Consider the following 21,166-nt stretch of genomic DNA (forward strand, 5'->3'; position numbering starts at 1 on the left):
TGCCATTTGCCATACAATAGACACTAAATAAAATTAAATATATTATAACTGTGCAGAGCTGATCTACATTTGGCAGCGAGCCCTCATTTGTGAGCCCTAAAGTAGCTGACCTGCTATTCATCTCCTCCTCGTTCCCAGGAGAAATACTAAACAATGGCCATCTACTCATTAGCAAACATTCTACACAGGCAGCTCACCTCGTGATCAATACATCTAATTCCCTAATGGTCCTGACTGATTTAACCCCAGACATTTTGAGAATGGGAAGGAGCCAGAGACGGGGTCTGAGAGACCATATTTACCTGATTGTCCTCTGGTTTGTTTTTGTGTGTTTACTTTCTAGATTGCATTTAAAAGTTTCCTCATAACACTTCATACAGGTATTCTCCCTGAGGGCAGGTGTGGGTGGAGGTGAGCTTTAAGGAGGTCAGAGGTCACAATAAGCTAATAGTAGTGATTTCAAAACTCCTCTGCCCACTTCTTCAGGTAAGGGCAGGCCTAATGAAAGTGAAAGGGGCATGTCAACCCCATAAAGAAGTGAAGCTTAGTACTAAAAACATTTAAAAAGTCACTTCACTTCTTCCAGAATAGTTAACCTAATATATGGCACAAAGTTTTAGTCCCATTATTGCAAAGCAGTAACCATCTAATTCTAGTCACGGAACACCTGCGAGAACACTATACATAAAACTGCATTAAAAAGAAGGAGTTTGGCATAAATGTGCAATTTATGAGAGCATGAGGGTGGGAATGGATGTTTGTGTCTGTGTGTGCCTGTATGTCTGTGTCTATATGTCAGGTTGGGTATCAGACGCCACCTCTCTGGGGACACCTCAGGCCCTCCAAGGTTTGGAGGCCTATCTCCACCCACCACCACTTCCCCTGCCGGTGGCGGACTCCCTCAGGTGTCGGTGTGTTGGTGGTTCTTTGTGTCTGGGGGTGGGCGTCCGGGTACACACCGGCTCACTCCTTGGCGGCCGCTTGTCGGGGCCTGGGGCCTGGGGCTCGCTCGGGCCCCTTTGGAGGTGGGGTGCCCCCGGCCTCTCGGCCTGGGGCTCGGTCACTCAGGCACAGCTGGGGGCCGGCGGAGCTCACGGGCGCGTCACTGCAACTCCCCCTGACTTCTGCTCCGCGGCTGCTGAGTGAGCCCTCATCTGGGACTCTCCTCAGCTCTTACTGGAACAGTGGCGCGGCTGCCCCTCTGTTGGTCTTCCATGGTCTCTTGTGTTCTGGGGGCCTCTGGATGTCTGGAGTTTTGATCTCCTCCATACCCGCTTCACACCCTGGAGGACGGGGCTGTGGCCCCCCCACACTCCCTAGCAGATCATTACATGGAGAAACCTTTGGAATGCAAGCATGCTGATCCACACAGGTATGCACACATGGGTATTCACAGACGCGGACTAAAGCTTTCTTGGCTGCTGCCTCAAAGCACACTGTGCGCTGTCTATCTTGCGTGCTGCACAATATCGTTTATTATTTAGTAAATATTGATATCTATGACTAGCTAGTTTATTGTGATGGTGCTTTGTTTTCTCTATTATTATGTTACTCTTTGTTGTTTGCTGTCTCCTCTGTTTGTTTTTTGTGTTTGTTTTTTTTTTTTCTCCATACAGGTGACCCAGGAGTTCTTTTTTTTTTTTTTCTCTCTCTTCCCCCCCCTTCTCACCGTCTCTTCTCCCCTTTGGTTTTCTTTCTTTCTCTCCCCCTCTTTCTCTCATTCATTCCCCCTGTCCTATTTATTAAAAAAAAAAAAAAAAAATGACAAAGGATGAACTGAAGCTCTGCCATCACGTAATGTCGCATACTGCTGTTTCTGATGTCATTTAAAAAAAAAAAAAAAGTGCAATTAATTTGGCTGGGAGACAATAATCTTGGCAGGTAACATTTTTTTAATTTATACTCTCTGGGTACTTAAGTCAAAAATCTGAATTCAGGCATTAGTTGCACTTGGTTGCGCACAGACACAAACACATGCACGCACTTACACTATTTCATCCTTAATAGAAGCCTCCATTTAACAAAATGAGTATCCTTTTGTGAATGTAATGATTTTAAGGGAAACCACATTATAAGGCTCTCAAGGATCATCCGTTATGTTCATTCTTTGTGTTTTAACAACACAGAATGACTCATATTTTCAGTTTTCCATTATAAAATGTGTTTGTGTGGGGGGAGAATCTCCAGAGAAAACTCATAAGTACAGCATGACTGACCTTACCTCAACTTCAGTACTTATAATTTTTTACATACAGGAGCTTATTAAAGAAATAAGGAAATGCCTAAATTAGCTCACTTCGTTAAATGTTCTCTCTGAGACTCGAAATATCTCACTGGGTTTTGCACTGGTAACAGTGCAGGGACACGCACGTGCACACACACGTGCACACACACGTGCACACACACGCATGCAATGTTGCCTGAACCTGTGTCAGTATTATGGCCGAAAAGCTGGCTGTGGTGAAAGCTGGTGCAAGACCACCTAAGGGAAATATTCGGCCTCTAAAAACAATGACAGAGTGAGAAAAATACTGCAGTAGCAAAACCTGAAGGCATCCCTGGTTTAGGCAACCACAGCAGCCACGAGGCAGGGCTGTGGTGCTTCGGTCCGGGCTTCCAAACCACATGTCCAACTTGTCTTGACCTCTTGCTTATTTTGATTCGCACTTGTCCTCGTCTCAGACACTCATTCAACCATTTACTTGAGCTTTCCTGTCAATCATAGCATACTAAATAAAAACTTTCTCCAACCCGTTCCCTTTTTCCCAGAGCTTAAACTTAAGGAACACCACCCATGTATAATCATTCAGCGCTGGATGGTGTCACATTAGGACTAACTCTGACATGAAAATAAAAACATAGAGACAAGCCTGCATTAGACACCTCGAGATGAGTCTCGCCTACAACCTTACTTGACCTGCTGTTAGTTTGTAATACATGAAGAAAACAGATGCAAGACATTAAAAGCAAAACACAGTTTAAGTGTTAGGCATTTCTGGACATTATTGGGGGAAATGAAAAATTCAAAAATGAATCCTTAATTTAAAACACATTTTATATTGTACAGACATTTTATTACAATATCTGCTACTTTGACTTTTTACCTATTCACGGTAGATTTGTATAAAAACACACAGATTTACGGTTACACAAGGTTAAAGTCAATTTTATACAAAAATCTGAAGGTCTTTATACAATTGTGTTCATAAACCAAGCAGAGCCTCATTTACAGAACATTTTATCCCTAAAAAGTGGACAGTAATGGACATCAGGGAATGATGAAAAAGGATCCTCACTGTAAAACCTTTTTAAAAACCATCACAATTTGAATTGGAATACTTTATTAATCCCTGAGAAAATTATGTGGTTTCATTTGCTCCAAGGCAGTAAGAACAGTAACTGATAAACAGATTTAAATAACACAATACATTAAAAAGTTATAAAATATAAAAAATAGTTCGAAAATATATATAAATCTATTAGAGCTGCATATAAAAATAGTTTGATTATAAATATATAAAATCAAAAACACCTGTGAACCCTGAACTATCCTGTATTTAGTAGATTTATATAAACTGTCAAAAAATCTGGTTGATGCCCTTTAGATTGTTTTTATTAATCACAACCTTACAAACCCAGTGGTTCTACTTTTTGTTACTAACTGAATCCAAATCATTAACTGGGTGGAAGGATGTGGTATACTGCATCTTTCTATATAATGGGGACAAAAATAATCTACACTACAAGGAAAGGGTTTCATTAAAGTTTACAGCTTGTATTTAAGCAGTGACGATGGACATTTATAGCAACTTCAAAAGTAAGTTAAGTCCAAGAAACACTCGTTTCAGACATTATAAACCTTTGACATGCAGACTGTTCACTTTCCTCACAAAACACTGAACAAGAACGACGAGGACGAGCACACCTGATCGCATTCACTCAAGAGTACGTCAGGGTTTACTAAGGTGATCCGCAACTTCAAAGTGGCATTTAGCGTCATCATAAATCACCGTAAATGAAGGCACTTATCTCAACACTTCATATTTACCTCAATGTTCAGCAATAAAACCTGAACCAAACACATTACTGCTTTGTTTTAATGCTTTTTAAGGTGTGACTGGTTAGCCTTGCCAGATGAGTGTAGTACTGCTCATATTGAGACTATTGTTGCATGTTGACCAGCAGCGTTAGTCAGACATTCCCTCAATTGTTTAAACAGATAAAAGAATAACTTACTGTAAGTGTGGTGCAAACACATTGACAGCTCTGTAACAAAATGATATCTTAAAGTATCACAGAGCTTAAGGGAATATTGGCATAAAGATAACGTCTCTCATCCTAACACCACCCAGCAGGTATCGTCAGCCACAGCAACAATGTCTAAAATAAACAGAGACTGTACACCACACTCACATAGTCTATATAACTTGAAATAAATCGGCAACATGGGCAAGCTTAGCTGGGTTTATCAACTCTTATTATTCCTAGGATTGGTCATGGAAAAATGTATTTTCAAACTATTCTAGTGAAGGAAACCAAGGGGAAAACTCAAATGCTCCACATCTCCATACTACAGGAACACAGTGGCATAACAAGTTTTTCTTGGTTATATGCTGTTGAAAGATGAGCTTCCAATGTGCACATCAAAGCGACTTTATCTTGGCAAACGCTTGAAGACTTCACCCTGACAGTTTCACTCTGTCAGTCAAATTCAGTCAGCGCATAGCATCAAGCAAATGCGTGTCAGCTTCAAGGAGCCACACCAAAAGAAAATGTCTCTGCAGTATGGAATGCTTTAGGGAAGGAACCATCACACTGTCAGTGGTCATGTAAACAAGCATTTCAGAACATCACAACAGAGACGTACAGCAACAGAATCCTTTGTAAAAAGTTAGGTCTATAATTTTAACCAGATTTTTTTTTCGTGTTTTTTTTGTCATCTTATCAATCACTAATATGACTGCATGTTTTAACAAGTGAGTAAAGCATATTTTCAAACTGAGCTAATGTTTGATGAATCTGCTGTCAATGCAAGTAACCACAAACTCATTTTTCTTTTACCTCCCACTTACTGTCTCACTTTGAATTAATGGATTTAGCAGTTGCATTTGTTTTAAATTTAATAAACCTGCTGGTTTGGTCGCAGGTTTTCCTTCCACCTCATTAGAAAATTCCTTCCTCCCAACAGACTGTACATAAAGGATGGATGTAGCTTTTAAGTCTAAAATGTAAAACCAGTTTTGAAGTTCCTTAAAATGCATTCTTTCTAACAGCCAGACTCTTTTGGTTAAAAAAAAGTCTCTTCAGCAAACATTCTGGTCTCTACTGATATTATTATTTAGGGCACACTCGTCTTGTCATTGTCGAGTCACTAGAACACGAGCAGGCAGGACGGTTGCTCTGACACAGTCACCCCATGGTCAAGATACCAAGACAGCCATGATCAAAATGCTCAGCTTGAGGTGTTACAACGGGAATTTACTACTTTACTTGTGACATCAGTGCGGCCATGTCCATCCTTTATATATCCTTCCTCAGAAAATGATTTCACAAGCTGTTATTATGATCTATAGTATGGCCTCTGTGGAACGCGTGAAAAATTGCATGTAAAATTGCATGTAAAAAATGAGTGGCGTCACCTTTAACTTGGCATCCTGTAGAATGGAGCTTTTTACGTTGAGTTTAACATTATCACAAGTGTGCACATCATCCCAAACCCATCACAGGCAAGCTTTAACCTCCAGTCTCTGGGTCAAAAAATGGGTGTGTTGAGGCCTTCTGACGTGCATGTTATCACGTTGTGTATGTTGTTTCAGGAATGCTTGTATGGGTTTAGTAAGACACGACAGATGCGATCACTTAGTTGGAGGACCTGAGTGGACTTGTTGCTTTCTACAGCTCATTGCTAAAACATAGTCCTCTCGGTACACTAAAAGCCTGGTTAAAATGTATCAGCATTCAACTCACCTACAACGTTGAGAAAATTAAATTTCACAATGAATGAAAGAGTCACATTACTCAAAAGAACATTCAGTGCAGTTTAATAATGAGATAATTTTAGGGGAATTGAGATTTTAGTTATGTGAAAATGTTTAGAACTGCTGTCAGAAGAGCAAGGCTAATGTTCGAAGCAAGATGTGGACTTCAATATATAACGACAGCGAGCATTTACCGATCTGGCAACGAGGAGCGGCTCTACCTTTAGGACAAAACTTGCTGCGCAGCTGTCATTGTGTACAGACGTGCACTGACAGCGTGCCTTTTTGAAATGTTTAGACAATTCCACCACATGACGCTGCCATGAGGGATTACTAAGATCAACAAATGTACTGACCTACGCTGTAATCCACACTGTCAGACGTTGTGTTCCTGGCCTCGTGTGACCTGCCTGCCTGTGGATGCTCCATCAGGGTGTGTCACCCTCAACAGGGGTGGCATGACCCTAGATGACAGGAAACCCAGCTGGATCACAGACGAACCACTAGCAAGGCTGCGGCAGGTGGCTCAGCGAGTGGCGACCCACTACCAACCACACGACATCAAACGTAAGCAAAAAAGCAGACAAAACGAAGGCACAGACAAAACAAAAGTGAGACAAAATGAAAACACAGACCACTGTTGCCTTTCCTCTGGCACACCACAGTGTTTTTGAGGCTATTGTAGCCAGCCGCAGACTGAGAACACTGACACCAAAAGAACATCAGCATTCTCTCACTTGGCAGCCGAAGCTTTCAAACGCAGAAGATTGAGAACACACAGCGCCAGAAGGTGAGGCACCACGTGGCGATTGTGGTTTTACAATAGATGAGACAGAGCATTCGTGTCTGAAAGCTGCCTCGTACCCCTGCAGGGAGAAACCGTCTCCACCAAACAAGCATGTTTTCATGACACTGAATGCCTGGCTCGCAGCACACCCCACCTCCTTTTCTTATGTTTCATTGCTCTATCTAACTTTCAACAGCCAAACAAAAAAGGGAACGATCATGTAAGGCAGCACTTGATATGGGCAAAGCTCTGAGCAGCTGAAAATTGGCCACATGTCACAAGGATGGGTTACATACGCAGTACTAGGATCCCAAACAAAAACAAGGCTCAACCAGCACATGGTATATCCATACGGAATAAAAGCTGGCCTAATTTTACCAAAGACAGTGACAAGCTCTCAATGTACACACTGCTCTTCCAAACCTTTGTGGTTTGGGAGGAAAAACACACTGTGCTAAATGGACAGTTGTCTGAAATAGGTCAGTCAAAACTCTAATGGGATACAGACAAGCTCCTATATGCATAATATACCGAGGATAACTATGGCTACACACACAGGCCGTGCAGCCAACAGGCATTATTAGACGGGTTAATGGGTTCCGGGCCATTCAAACAGCAGGCTTTAGTCAGGCATGCTACTCAGACAGGATAATGGTGGGATAGCTAGAGGGGCTGGGAGGTTCTTGAGGCCTAGTAGTGCCTCGTAGTACCTACTGCAAGCTTTGCAGCTTTCCACCTGCACTATTTCTACTGTTTTACCTCAAGTTCCAAGACAGGCTGCATTTTCTTCTTCTTTTTTACCTCTTTTTTGTGGTCTTTAGTCTTTATTAATTAGAATAGAATAGAATTCAACTTTATTGTCATTGCACATGCACAGGTACAGGGCAACGAAATGCAGTTTGCATCCATCCAGAAGTGCTTTAGTGATATAGATATATTACAATATAGGATTTATTGTAGAATTGTAGGATTAGGATTTCTGGACTAGCATCACTAACCCTGCAGAACAGGTTAGACCCTTAATGCGGTGACAGTGGTAAGCACTGCAGATATAACTAAACACTACACACATTAAATATTAAGGAATGAAAAGGGCTCAGGCAGCCACAGGAGAAGTACAATAGATATTTAAGGATTTGGAAAAATAATAATAGAAAATACATAAATATAGAGAAGGAATCTCAGGCACGCAGCGATAAAGTAGGGTTTGATTAGATTAAATGGAATGTTATTCATTCATGACTGAAGAGGAAAATGGAATATTTATGTAAGTTAAACAAATCAGTCAAGCTCTGCTTGGTAAAATTTTTTGCCTTTATCTCTCCTATTGTGCTCACTTATCAGATTCATTTAGTTATTAAAATAATATTTGTTTCCCAACTTTATTGGCACTTTTATAATAACACATTGTTTGCATTTAATAACATCAGCATGTGCACCAGTTACGTGCCATAAATCACTAGATCTGAATCTCCTCTGCGGGTATTCAGATATTTGGCATCAAAAACAGTGTTAGGCTGATCCATCAGAGTCTGTTTTCAACAGGAGCGATTAAAAAGGTGGAGGGAACAAAAGCACCGGGATTAAAGACAGGCAGCTCTTTCTAGATATGTGCCAAACTAGTAGAGAAGACACACAGAAGCACTAAATCTCCCTGTGTAAACAGTCCATCACACATATTAATCCCGGAATTACTGGACAGGGAAACTCTCACACCCACATGTGAACAAAACACACAAAAGCATCCACAAACTGGTAGATGCACATAGTCGCTCACATCAAAAAAGCATGTCAAAACAAGCTGCAAAGCCAAAGGGGGAAACTTATGAAGATAGATATATACAAAAATGCACACACGCACATTCACACACACACAAGTAGGCAGTGACAGCTTGAAGACAGGCCCAGGCATGGCAGGAGGAGGAGTGACGGAAGGCAATTAGAGACATTTTTTAGATGATAATAGCTGTGTACAAGCCACCGCAGTCCATAAAAGCTATTCATAGCAGGCGAGAAGATGAGCATAGCAATGAAAGTGGTTGGACCGTATGCCCAAGATTTGCCCCTGAAGGCATGGAAGGGATGAAGACAGAGAGCGAGATAAAGAAGTGGCAGTCTCTTACTCTGGCATGTAGGGATGTCACAGTATCTCCAGTAGATCCCGTCCTCATGATCTGCAATGTAGCACCACGGCTGAACATCCCCATCAGGATTCCTGCAGAAAATTATAACAATCATTTGCCTGCATTGGATAATTTTAAACAAGAAACAAATAGTGGGAAGAATAGTTGAAGCTCCTCTTGTGATTATAAAATTATAATCTGACAGTATAGCAGCACATAATTTGCAATGTTTCCCTGTTTAACAACCCGCTTCATTTAAAAACTGGTTGGTGTTTGCCCTGCTCTTTGCCAGATGTTTGTTGTTGTGCACATTTTTTGTTTAAAGTGGAAATAAGGAAATTTTGCACGTACCGAGATATCTATTATTAAAAAAATGATGGGTGAATGCATCAGATTGCTCTCTCTCAGAGTAAAGATTGAGGAGAGCTGAAAAAAAGGATTAGGGAAAAGCATGGGAAGAAGAAATGATAGTGGGATATCAGATCAAAAAGACCGGCTATCGACTGAATACTCAACTATGTTTCAGAAGGAGATTATCTCAGCTGTGTCAGTCATCCTTAGTAGCACCCTTTGGTGCTTGTTGGTTTCACCCCTTCCTCTGTACTCTGGAGGCTCGACCCTGCATGCCAGTCAAGAGCCAGTCCAATTGGTCTAGTTAGAGGTTGGGGGGGAAGCCTCTTTGTTCTGGGCCAGACACAGACCTAAAAAAAAGGACGGCTGATGGGGCCAAGCTTTTGTCTGAGACTATGGCCTCTTTTGATCCTCATCAAGGCCCTTTAAACCCATGAGAATAAGGCTGATGGGCCCCTCAGTGCTTTTCCTTTTCAGTTTCACTTACAAAAGCGATGAGAAGTGGGATTGAAGATACCTAAAAGCCTTGTGCAGGCTTCATATCTCCAGGGTAATCATCCAGCTTTGTAAATCATGACCTTCACAGTAACTTCTAATTTGTCGATAAATAAAGTCAAAGCAGCAAGTGTGCAGCGGAAGCGCAACTTGGTCTGCTTCATGTCTTTAAGCTCCATTTCAAGATAATTCCAAACTGGAAAAATACACTCTCTGCTGACTAAAGAAGCCTTCTAAGATGACATCGCTATTTTTTAGCGCTGACGGTAATTGCCAAAAACCTTTTCTTCATCTCTTTTGACACACCTCATTGTAGCATCTTGACAAAGCCCTGCAGCGCTGCACTATCCCGTTTCACCTTTTGTGCGCACAGTTGTGAAGGGCGTTTCCACGTCTTTTATTCTGCTATCTAACACACTATCCTGAGTTTCCTCCTCTCTTTTCACACTGAGAATGAGGTATTGACAAAGAAGACTTTTCAGAGTTGAACTGAAGTTTAAGCTCCTTAAAGCTTTTACTCTGAATTCATAGCAAACATGGCTTTCTTTATTGCATCCTGTTAGCCATGGGAGTCTTAAAGAAAAGGCTCATCTAGTCACAATCATCTCTCTCAACCTAAAATGTTCCCATGTTCACAGGAAACCAGCCTTGGTTGCCAGTAAATTTGGACTTGATATCATGAGTGCAGATCTGTCTGTCGCTCCACCCAAATTGGAGGCAGACACCTGTTTGTTTACCCCGAGGCTACTGTTAAAATGGCGAAAAAGAGCAAAAAAACTGGGTCCAAGCATAAAACCACTGATATATATACCCTTTCTCCATTTCTTCTTCCTCTTCTTTCCTTTCTGCGCCTGTCAACACATAATAGTCCTATTTGAAATAAGACTCCAAGAACAAACCTAAGATAGTGCTGCCACTTATGTAATTTAGTGCACTTTCTTAATCATCCCTCCAAAAGTCAGGCATGAATTACAGCCATTAGCATTAAAAAAACATCCATCCAGCAGACCACCCAACCCAAATCTGACCTACTGACATCTTTGAACAGTACATGATGTAGTGTGCTCCCCCTCTCTGAGCTTTCACCAAAACCCTGGAGCTCAGATAGCATTTTATCCTTTTTCTAACCCACACACACACACACACCTGCACACACCCTTTCAGTAAAAGCATGAGAACATCATCCACGGAGCTAAATGAACAGGCAAGCCCAAAAAGTTGGGAAATATAATCAATCCTGCCTCGAGCTGCTAGCTCGCACACATACAGAGTGTGTGTGAGGGTCAAAATGGAAGGTGGAAAGCAGACAGCTGAGGTAGCATAGGGCAGATCAGCGGAAAACTTAATGCGGAAATCCATTTTACGTATATATATATATACTGCATAAAGTGTGTCTGTCTGTGTGTGTGTATGTGTGTGTGTGTCTGAGGTTGCATTCACCTCTGTGTGCGTCACAGATTGCCTGCTTGGCTCTGAGTAGATGAGCTTGTTGAAACACTCCCATACCCAGAGGTAGATCACAGAAGATGTTTGGACATTTAATTGGCACAATTATGCTGATCGACTCATTTTGCTCAGAGTGAGCCACACACTTTGGTACTGAGCCAATTATAGCCACATTGCATTTTGCCTTAAAGGCTCCGAAGCTGCGCATTTGAAGGAAAGAGGGGCTTACAGACGAAGACTGAGAAAAACAGCTGTTGTTAGCTGGCTGCTGTTCAAAAGGTTTCCTTTACGTTAGTCCCAAAATGTATGATGCCTGGCACGGAAACTGCACGTAACTACTGAAAAGAAATCCTTTACTTCAGACTATGTTTTCAAATTCTGGAAATCTGGAGATGAAACGTCCTAACATTTTTTCATGAGATAAACTCGAGATTCTACAGTGACTTTTGTTTAAACAATTGAAGATATGGAAAAAAAAAACTTGAAAGAGTCACATTCATCATTTTGCTGAATTGGAGAGTGGAGAAATGCTGATTGCACAGTGGTGGCGAGAGGCTTGTCTGGATAGGGATTTGAGGTCAACAGCAGATCAGAGTCTGGCAATTTACTGCCTAAGAGAAGACTCTTTAATTGACTTGGATGATTTAGCATGCAAACTGCTGCCCGCTGCTGTGCTCCATGAATGCATGTATTGAAGAAGAGGGCTTGTCAGTTGTAGGCTGATATGTATAGTCTACTGTCTATTGTTGCTCTCTCATGGTCTACTTGTGCTAAATGTGAAGTTGTGATCTTCCCGTGTCCTGTCTTGCTGGTAAACCAGCCTCATACTTTTTTACCTTACTTTTATTCATATCTTATATGTCAATAATCTTGGTTTAAACGTGCCTGGAAAATATCAGTTTCTGAGATTTGATATGTTTAAGGGAAATGAAATGATTTCACAGCACTCACAGCAGCAACAGAAACTATATACTGATCAGCCACAACATTGAAACCTCCTGCCTATAATGCGTAGGGGATGTGAGCCCACAAAAACAGTTTGGTCTGATTGGATCATGGACACAAAATCGCCTTTGGGTGTCTGGCAACAGGATGTTGGCACGCGATCCTTTGGGTGCTGTGGGTTGCAGGGTGGGGCCTCTGTGGCTCTGGCCTGTTATGGCACATCCTGCGGATGCTCAATCGGAGTGTGATCCGGGGATTCTGGAGGCCGGGCCATGTTCCTCGAGCCATTCTGGAGCATTTTTGCAGTGCGGCTGGGAGCATTGTCCCAGTGCGTAGCGAGAGGGGGTGGGGTACGTGTGAAAGTAGCATCCACATGACTGCCTGGACCTGAGGTTTCCCAGCAGATAATTTGCATTGCGACCACATGATCAGTGTTATTCACTTCATCTGTCAATGGTTTTAATGTTGTGGCTGACTGGTGTATGCTTTGAGATAAACAGTCGTCACTGCTTTGGGTAATCAGCAGATCAGTTTTTGTTTAAACAATTTCTTCAGCACAAAACATACCCAAATGAAAGCTGTTGACAGTGAGGCCTGAGGAAACAGGACACTGCTGCTGATTAACACACTGTTAACTTTTTTGTACACCACAAACCAAGTTGCAGGAAATACTTTAAAACCACCTAGCTCCAAAAGTGATTTTTCAAAATAACTCAGATTGACCAATCCACTATTTGTATTCGCTCAAACTCCAAAAACATTGCAAAAGATGAACACCGGCATCAGCAAAGATCAGTCAGTCAATATCAGTCTGTATAAGGCAGAAGTTAATTGCTTCAAGGACAACAACGTGCTGTGATCTGCAATGCAAAGGGCAGCAAAAATAAATAAATAGAGAGTATGTTTTAAGAAAACAAAGTATCACAGTATTAATACACTTATTTAAAGATTATTTAACCCGGACATAGGACCACACACCAAAGTAGTCTGAACAGAACAAATTACATCTTGGAGACACAGATAAAATGATAAAATGTGGATTATAATATAATACTATACAATCAGGAGCTCATTATTGTTCCCCAAACATATCCAGCAGCGGTGTGCATTGCTGAATGGAGGCAGAAATCTCTTAACATCTCAAAACGAAGACGAAAGAAACCAAACCATCTGTAAACCGAACACAAAAACCTGCTCAAATAAGGAGAACATTTTAGTACAGGAAGTTTGTTCCTTCTATGCTTCTGATATTACTATAATGTTGATGTACATCTTCTTGTGGGACACTTCTATTAACTTCCTCAATTTAACAAAGCAGCACCTTGGGATCACAATAAAGTAATACCACCAGTGGACAACTTGGCTGCAGTTTGTCTGACCTCAAATTTGCACCTGACATCATGGAGATTCAATTACAATCAACTTGGGGAACACTTTTCACTCTGGCATTTCCATTATCTCATCTATGTAAGGGAAAAGCATTAGAAGCCATACTGAACACTCATAAATCCTACCGTACACACACACCTGCATATATATAGCCATCAAATGGATGGCAAAGCTATTCAACCACCCACTGAACCTTCAAGCAATTCACACCCTCACACTAATGCAGTCCAATAGCAGCCCTTAAGGAACAGTGGATTAGAACGAACAAATGAAATATAAATCAGGATTTCTATTTCTGTGATGCTCTTCTTATGAAAGTCACAAAGTATTACCAAAATGTCAAAGAAGTGCTTAAGGTCTGAAAAAAAAGTGTCTTTTTTTAAGCGTACAACTGCATAATTATTAGGACGCAACATCCGAGCTCAACACCAAGAGTTAGAATTAACATCTATTTCATAACAAGAAATCAGCTCAAAATCCAACCAGGCTGATAATTAGCGATGTGATATTCACTGCCTTGCTAAGACTCAGCTTAGAAATGAGCGCTCTTGTCCTTTTCCTGAGGCTTTGTGCTCCTTTCTTTGCAGGGGAATAATGTGACATTTCCCCTCTGCCCAGTTTCCCCCTGTTTTCACTCGGATATTTTATAGCGGGCTATAAAAATGAAATGTGGGGGCTGTTAGGGTTCTTTCTTCAGCACCACTCTGGTGTCCTCTCCAATAAATCACCAGCAGGAAAAACGCCAATGATGGGACTAAAAGTCAGTTTGTAATCCTCTACTTCTCTGCTTCACAAAACTTGATATTTGCTTGGAGCTGTGTGTTAAAATTAAGATGTGTGATGATTCCTGGATTCACACTTTCCACCTGGGCACTGGCTTCAATTCTCACCTCTTAACACTACAATTGGCCTAACAGTTAGACATGCCAACATTTCCCTGGCTCTCCTCATTTTACTCCATTTTCTTGCTGGTACTTCTCCTTTTGTCCAAGGATTACCACCTATTTGTTTTCAAGCCAGAACTGTCGACAAAAATCTAAACCTTAGAGGAGAGACAAACATGGGTAGGTCAGGGAGATGAGAAAGCATCTGAAGGTTAAAGAGGGTTAAAGAAACACTGGAAACAATTTGAATTGCAAGATGCACCACATGCAAATAAGGAGATTTACAATTCAAATTGGGCAACAATGTCCAAGACACTTTCCCACATGGCTGGAAAAATCCATCTCGTGAGCCAGCTTTCTGTGATCAAACAAATCAAGCATTACACATTTTTATGCAGTGGGATAACTCCCTCTTCTGCGGGTATGTTCATAACATTTGCAGTCAACAACATGCACAGACATTCACAAATGCTTGACCTTGCAGACAAAAATGCCATCCCTCATCTTTCCACAATGAACAGGCCACTTTGCTTCCCATAGCAATGCTGATGGGTGACTCCTTACAAGGAGGGTCTCTGAAAACAGTTGTTGCTACAGCCCTAAGTGACAGAAATCCCTCTGTCGTGAGTGAAGCAAAGCTACGTGCTATCAATGAGTTGGAACGTCTGCTTACTGCTTCAGGGGCCAAGAAAACAGCCAAATCCTAAAAATGAAGATGTCCATTTTGAATGGTGTGTTGGACATAATACGCTTCTAATACGCAGGAAAGCTTTTCTCCATCCTCTGCATGTATCCTGCTCATAAATCTTCCGAATTCCCATTCAGCTGAAGTAAAAACAAATCTGTCCAGTGCCACTTGAAAGCATTGTTCCGTTATGAGTTTACAACCATGACATAGAGAGGCTTTCAGAGGCTTTGGGCCCGGGAGGAGGAGGAGGAAGGGGTGTTCTGTTTCTTATGGCCGGGCGATCTGGGCCAAGCCACTGTTCTGGACGTCTCTGCGAATTTGAACTGACTCACGAATGAGTGTGGCTCCCTGAAAATACACAAGTTTGACAGTTGTGCATGCAATACTGACAGTTGTACTTGGAGTGTGATTGACGGAGAGAAAGGGCTTGCTAGACACCCAAAGCCACTGTGTCCCTTCACATTCCAGGGATGAGGAATAGAGATTTGCTTACACAAACTCTTCAGGCGTATTTGCGTCCTTGCGGTGACAGGGCTAAACGTTCTCCTCTGGTACTACATATAAAATATTCAGAAGCAAATGTCTTAGCTGGTCCCTGGTGTTTAAACCCTTTGCAAGACAACAACAACATGACTCTAAATTCTTCACAAAGTCAAGTGCTTTGTCCACGAAGTTCAAAGCTCCGTCAAACAGCAGTATTGAAAAGAAACTTTTTAAGGCGCTACTAATCAATAACAAATGATCATCATCATAAACAAAAACAAGATAAGTGCTTATATAATTGGTAGGCTTAGACTGTGAGCCACAGCTTAGGACTTTGTGGTAAATCTGATGGATCTGCAACACAAAAGAAGATTGCTTTACAACAAACAGCATGAGGGAAAAATTTGTTATTCTTCCAGGCAACCGCCAGAAAAGCTTGCTCAAAAGGCTGTGTGTGGAAAGGAGTGAAGCTTGCAGAGAAATGCCTAAATGAACTTTTACCCTTAGCTCTACATCTAGACACTAAAATCCTTGTCAACAAAAGATCAGAAACTGCATTTGTGAAATCAGGCCTTATTTATTAATCACTTAAATCAATTTATGGATGCACAGGTCACTTTGAGGTGAGTGTGACCTCCGAGGGAAGTGAGTCCATCCTGGATTTAGAGTAACAAAGGTATAAAAAGAAAAAAGGTTGAACAGAAACAGTTTTGGAGCAGTGGTTCCCGGCTAGGAAATTACTGGTCATGAGCTTCGGTTTTGTAAGGATGAAACAAACAGAATACAACGTGTTCATTAGTGGTTTTTGCTACCTTTGCTCAAAGGCAGGCCACTTGTTTCCACCTGTTACCAGTCTTTGTGTTAAGCCCAGTTAGCAAGCTGACAGCTGCTGGCGGCAGCTTCATATTTTGTGATGAAAACAACAATGCCACTCTCTTCTAACTAAATACTTCTATTGAAAATGCGAAATCTGAGAGCTTGTGAGCAAAGAGATAAGAAAGAAGACAAATTTGACTGTGCACATTCCTTTCCTTCAGGCTTTTTAGTCACATTTGTATCTTGTGATGTACTGGAGTTTAAGTTCTTAATTCTATGCATTAACAGATCGCAGTGTTTTATTTCAGCTGTGTGGATGGTGGCAAACATCTCATTAATCTTGTAAAAATGTACTTTTTAACTTTTTCTTGTTATCCACAGTGTGAATTAGCATGGCATTTGCTCAGTGCTCTGTTGAGCTGAACACAGATACTGTTCTGGATTGTGTCACGAACGAAGCTTTTATGTTGTGAAACTGTGTGCATGTATAGCAGATGACTAGCTTACTGTAAAAGCTATATAAACTTCAAATTTGAGGTAAAGTCAACCAACTTTTGAGGGATTTTTCATTGGGTCTGATTCTGCAGTTTTTATGTCCCAGTGACCACTGAAATTAAAGTTATGGCTCCATGGTTCTGTGGAAAGTAAAATATTCACCTGCAGTAGTTATGGCTGCCCAGACCTCCTTCTCCATTCGGGTATTTGAGGGTGTTGTAAGGGTGCTGGAAGGTCTCATTCCAGAAAAGGCAAGGTTTACCCCCATGCAGGCTGGTCTGGTTCTGGAAGCCCCTGTAGTCTTCTCCGTTGGCAGTGTAACACTCTGTAAAAAGAGAGAGAGAGAACGTGAACTACGATTATAAAGCAGCCTCTAATGTTTGCAGTAAGGAATTAGCCATGTATTAAACTGAAAATCAAACACTTGGAGAAAGCTTTTAAACAGGCGCGTAAAACTCAGCCGCACATGTGTCCTGCTTTATTAAGAATCTGGACTGTGAAATTTACTTGTGCAATTAAATTTTTTAATGTCTTTGGAATGATTATAGACGAAAAGTTTGGAATAATTATATTCTTTGCCCAGGCTCCATACATTTTAAACTCTGGCCAAAAAAATGTTAAAGCAAGATCAATGACAACATTGTTTCAATTAATGCAAACACACGAGCATAAAGAAAAGAAAAGACCCTGCAGATATGTAGCAAAAGCAAATATGGATTGAATTTTGAGGAAGTGTATAACAACCATCTGGCTAAGCGCAAGAAAAAAAGAGAAAGCCGGGTTCCCAAGGCAAACAATGGCTGGTTCAGAGCTTTTCTTCGCTGAAAAGGGAATTCAAATAAACAACGGCTGATGGAACGATGATGAGCTATCACCGCTCATCACAGTGAGCCTCGGGGGGGATCCTGTCAAGAGAGCTTTAACAGCTACAACTGAATTCCTCTTTTGATTGCATTACAATGGAAAATATTAATTTATTGTGTGACTGTTTTGATTACAGATGACGTAAATGCTCGTAACTTGAATGGCTGATAGATCAGGAAACCCGTTTTCTTTAATATGTGGGGATCAAAACAGGCTTCTCAGTGTACAGGTATGGCATTCATTTTTGTGCAAACAGAAGGTGCAAAAGATGCTGCAAGAGCAACAAGTTGACATTTCCACAAAGAAGAAGAGCACACATAAATATCACAACAGTTTTACTTCTTGCCTGTCAGTCAAACATTAATGAGGAGCAAACAATACTGGGGTCTTGTTGCTATGTATGTGGTTCGCCAATGACCGGCCCCTTTTATCAAGCTAAGCTGTCTGGGCTGAGTATGACCTAATGCACTGCAATATGACAGTCATTATACCCCTTGGTGAGCCAGCTGTGCTCCAAGGCTCTTTCATATTCTCTTTTCAATCCAAAGTTTCCCAACTTCCTCTCTGGTGTGTTGTCATCTGTTCTGCTCTCTCGCTATCGTCTACTCGCTTCTTCTCTGCCGTTGCTTTTCTGTCGTTCTCTTTCAACTGACACAGATAAGCATTTCTTTGGGGATGCTTTACCCTCACAGACTTTAAACGTTACTTCTGTGGTCAGTTGCCAGGTCCGTTCTTTGCTGGTTCTCTGAGCTAGTCGCACAGATAAGGAGAGCTGAGCAGCACTGATAAAAAGTTATTTTCTGTGGTAGATCAATGAACTTCCAAGTTAACCCTCTGCGTGTTATTGGTACACGTGAAGCGGTAAATAAATGTACAATTAAGTTACTTACACTAAAACTAAGTGTCGTTAAAGTTTCATATCTTTTATAATTAGCTTCCCATACTCTGCAGCATGCTGTGCGATATTTACAGCAGTTAGTTTGCACGCAAACATGCATTCCAGCTTCTTGCATCCACCACAAAGTAGTGCTAACACTTAATTTAGAGTAAATCAGCGTCCCGACTGCTCTCAGTGCGTCAGCCAAAGTTGATTTTAATTAAAGTTGTTTCGGCTGTGTTGTTCAGTCAAGCTTATCAGCTATTCATCGTCTGGCTGACAGCAGTTCAACAGCAGCAAGGAGCTGCAGGGTGTCAGGTTCCTGCAATTATGATGCCACTCTATTGTCTGTAAATGGCTCCCTTCTCTCTTAGAAAATTAATACTGTCTTGGCATGCAAGGATATCAACCAGCAGATCGTAAATCCACCTGAGAGCGGCTGAGGCAGAACACGACTCCATAAAATTGGAAAAACAGCTTAATGGTGTTTCAGTGGGGGTCATGCACTTGCCAACCTTACATAGGGGAGCTATGAGATGAGTGGAGGAAACAAGTTATCATCAGGCTGACATCCAGAGGACAGACGAGGCATATTAAATAATGCTCACTTCTCAGGCCTCAAAAGATGCACCTGCAAACAGATGCAGAGTTTATGGGGACTTCTGGCAGGGGGGGGGCTTTTTCTCAGGATTAATGCTGGCTGCTCTGCTTCAACACGTATCTTGATAATTATTCTTAATGTAACGTATCCTCATTTGGTAAAATGGGACTCATATGTTGATTTTATGTTGTATTTACAATTTTTTGGATGTTGGCAGTCATGGCAACAAAAAGACAGGGAAACACTGCTTCTGAGACTTTGGCAGCAGGACGAGAGCAATTATGAGTCACTGCTCCCCAAAAGCAATCATGGCTGTTACTCCACAAGTCAAAGAGGATAACATCAGGAGGGACAGGGCAACTGACTGCATCCCAAATGAGCTCACGTCCTTCAAATATCTTCTCCTCAAACAGAGTGAGCATTAAACTGACCGAACTTGGCTGCATGCAAAGCTGCTCAATGCACTGTATCAAAAAGAAAGAGCCAAATGACTTTGCAAATGTCTTCCATCTCTCTCTCTTCTCCTCCTTCAGGAAACTTTCCTCTTGAGTTTCAGGATGAAGCATTGCTTGTCTGCACATGGTCCGCTTGGAATGGGTTGCCGCTGGCAAACATCCCGCACCGCTGTGGCCAAGTTAGCTTTCCAGGATGAGAGGGTAAATATGGCAGCGTTTTGCCACTGTTACAGAGATGGGGGTGGGAGGGTAGGGGGTTGATCCATGTGGTTTTGAGGCATCATTTGCTTGTGGTGGGAATGGGAAGTAACAGATCTGCAAGGACTCTGATATAAGTGAGGCCATCGTAAAGATGAATGGCCCATTTAAAAGCCCTGCGGATGCCCACACATCTATCACACTAAAAAGAAAAGGCCAATTTTGCATTGGAACGGCGTAGGTATGGACCCTTTATCCTTGTCCTCCAGAAAAGGAAGAGCTCATCCACTGATTGGCTCTTCGCCACTTCAGGCCCACTCCCCTCCAAACACACCCAGCCCTTTCCTCACACCCTCTTACTTGTCACCAAGCAACTGTTGCGCTCTCGTCACAAGGCCCCGGGCTTTCTTGTGGTTTCATCATAGACTGTGATGGGAAACAGAACCACCACCGCATAAAAGCGAGAGAAAATGGGGAAAAAACTCCAATAAAATACATGCAGATCTACAAATAGAAAAAGTCCGGGAAAGAGAAGAGGAGGACTCGCCCTTGACCAAGCCCTGTGCTCACAAAATACAGCACCACCCCAGCAACGAGAGGCAAAAAAAAAAAGGCACAAACTGGAGAAAATCACTGAGAGAGAGAACTAATCGCCCTGTTATTATATTTGCTGGGATTTGAGGCTAATGCTTTCCACATTGCAACTCGAAATCCACTTGATGCTCCAAAAAAGATGGGTGACGAAAAGCGATATGGGGGTTGTGGGGTTGTGGTCGTGTGATCTCAAGAACACAAACAAACAAATAGTTTCTCTGAAACATGTTGCCCGGTCACACGAGAGCACTTATTTGTTGTGTTTGCTAGGAGGGATGAAAAGCAGCGATAATTACAGACAACTGCTTCCTCACAGAGGGTTGACATAAAGAGCTTCCTTCCATCTTTATTACATGCTTTGGACTCAGGGGACAGCAAAACAGGCTTACTGCGTGAGCAACATTTCCCCTATAACAACATTACACAAAATGAGTTTATGATAGAAGTAAGCATGTACAGTATTACGGACTAAAACCAATTTGTTCAGGCACTAACAAAGCTCAAAAACTGGAGGCAGCCCGCAGAATGTGTGCAATGTTTCAAAGTTTTGTTTCAAAGTCTACAAACAAAGATGACAGAAATGACACATGATTAATACAGTGCATTGCACTGGTTGCCATTAATGTTGGCCAAACTGGGCCAGATGTGTGGGGTTACAGGGTTCTTTTCAGAGGCGACACAGCTGGTGGTAACACAA

At 41.7% G+C, this 21,166-nt stretch overlaps 1 protein-coding gene across 3 annotated transcripts in view; it reads right to left on the reverse strand.

The window, feature by feature from the left end:
- kremen1 (kringle containing transmembrane protein 1) overlaps window positions 1–21,166 on the reverse strand; it is a 63,235-nt gene that overhangs the window by 22,998 nt on the left and 19,071 nt on the right. For all 3 annotated transcript variants that reach the window (XM_080893551.1, XM_080893550.1, XM_080893549.1), the window contains exons 2-3: window positions 17,043–17,205; window positions 8,889–8,980 (exon numbers count right to left, since the gene is read on the reverse strand). In XM_080893551.1, the coding sequence (XP_080749677.1) occupies window positions 8,889–8,980; window positions 17,043–17,205 (255 nt within the window). The remainder of the gene's footprint in view (window positions 1–8,888; window positions 8,981–17,042; window positions 17,206–21,166) is intronic.

Source organism: Rhamphochromis sp. 'chilingali' (assembly GCF_963969265.1).
Source record: "Rhamphochromis sp. 'chilingali' genome assembly, chromosome: 10".
In the NCBI taxonomy this organism is placed as follows: domain Eukaryota; kingdom Metazoa; phylum Chordata; class Actinopteri; order Cichliformes; family Cichlidae; genus Rhamphochromis; species Rhamphochromis sp. 'chilingali'.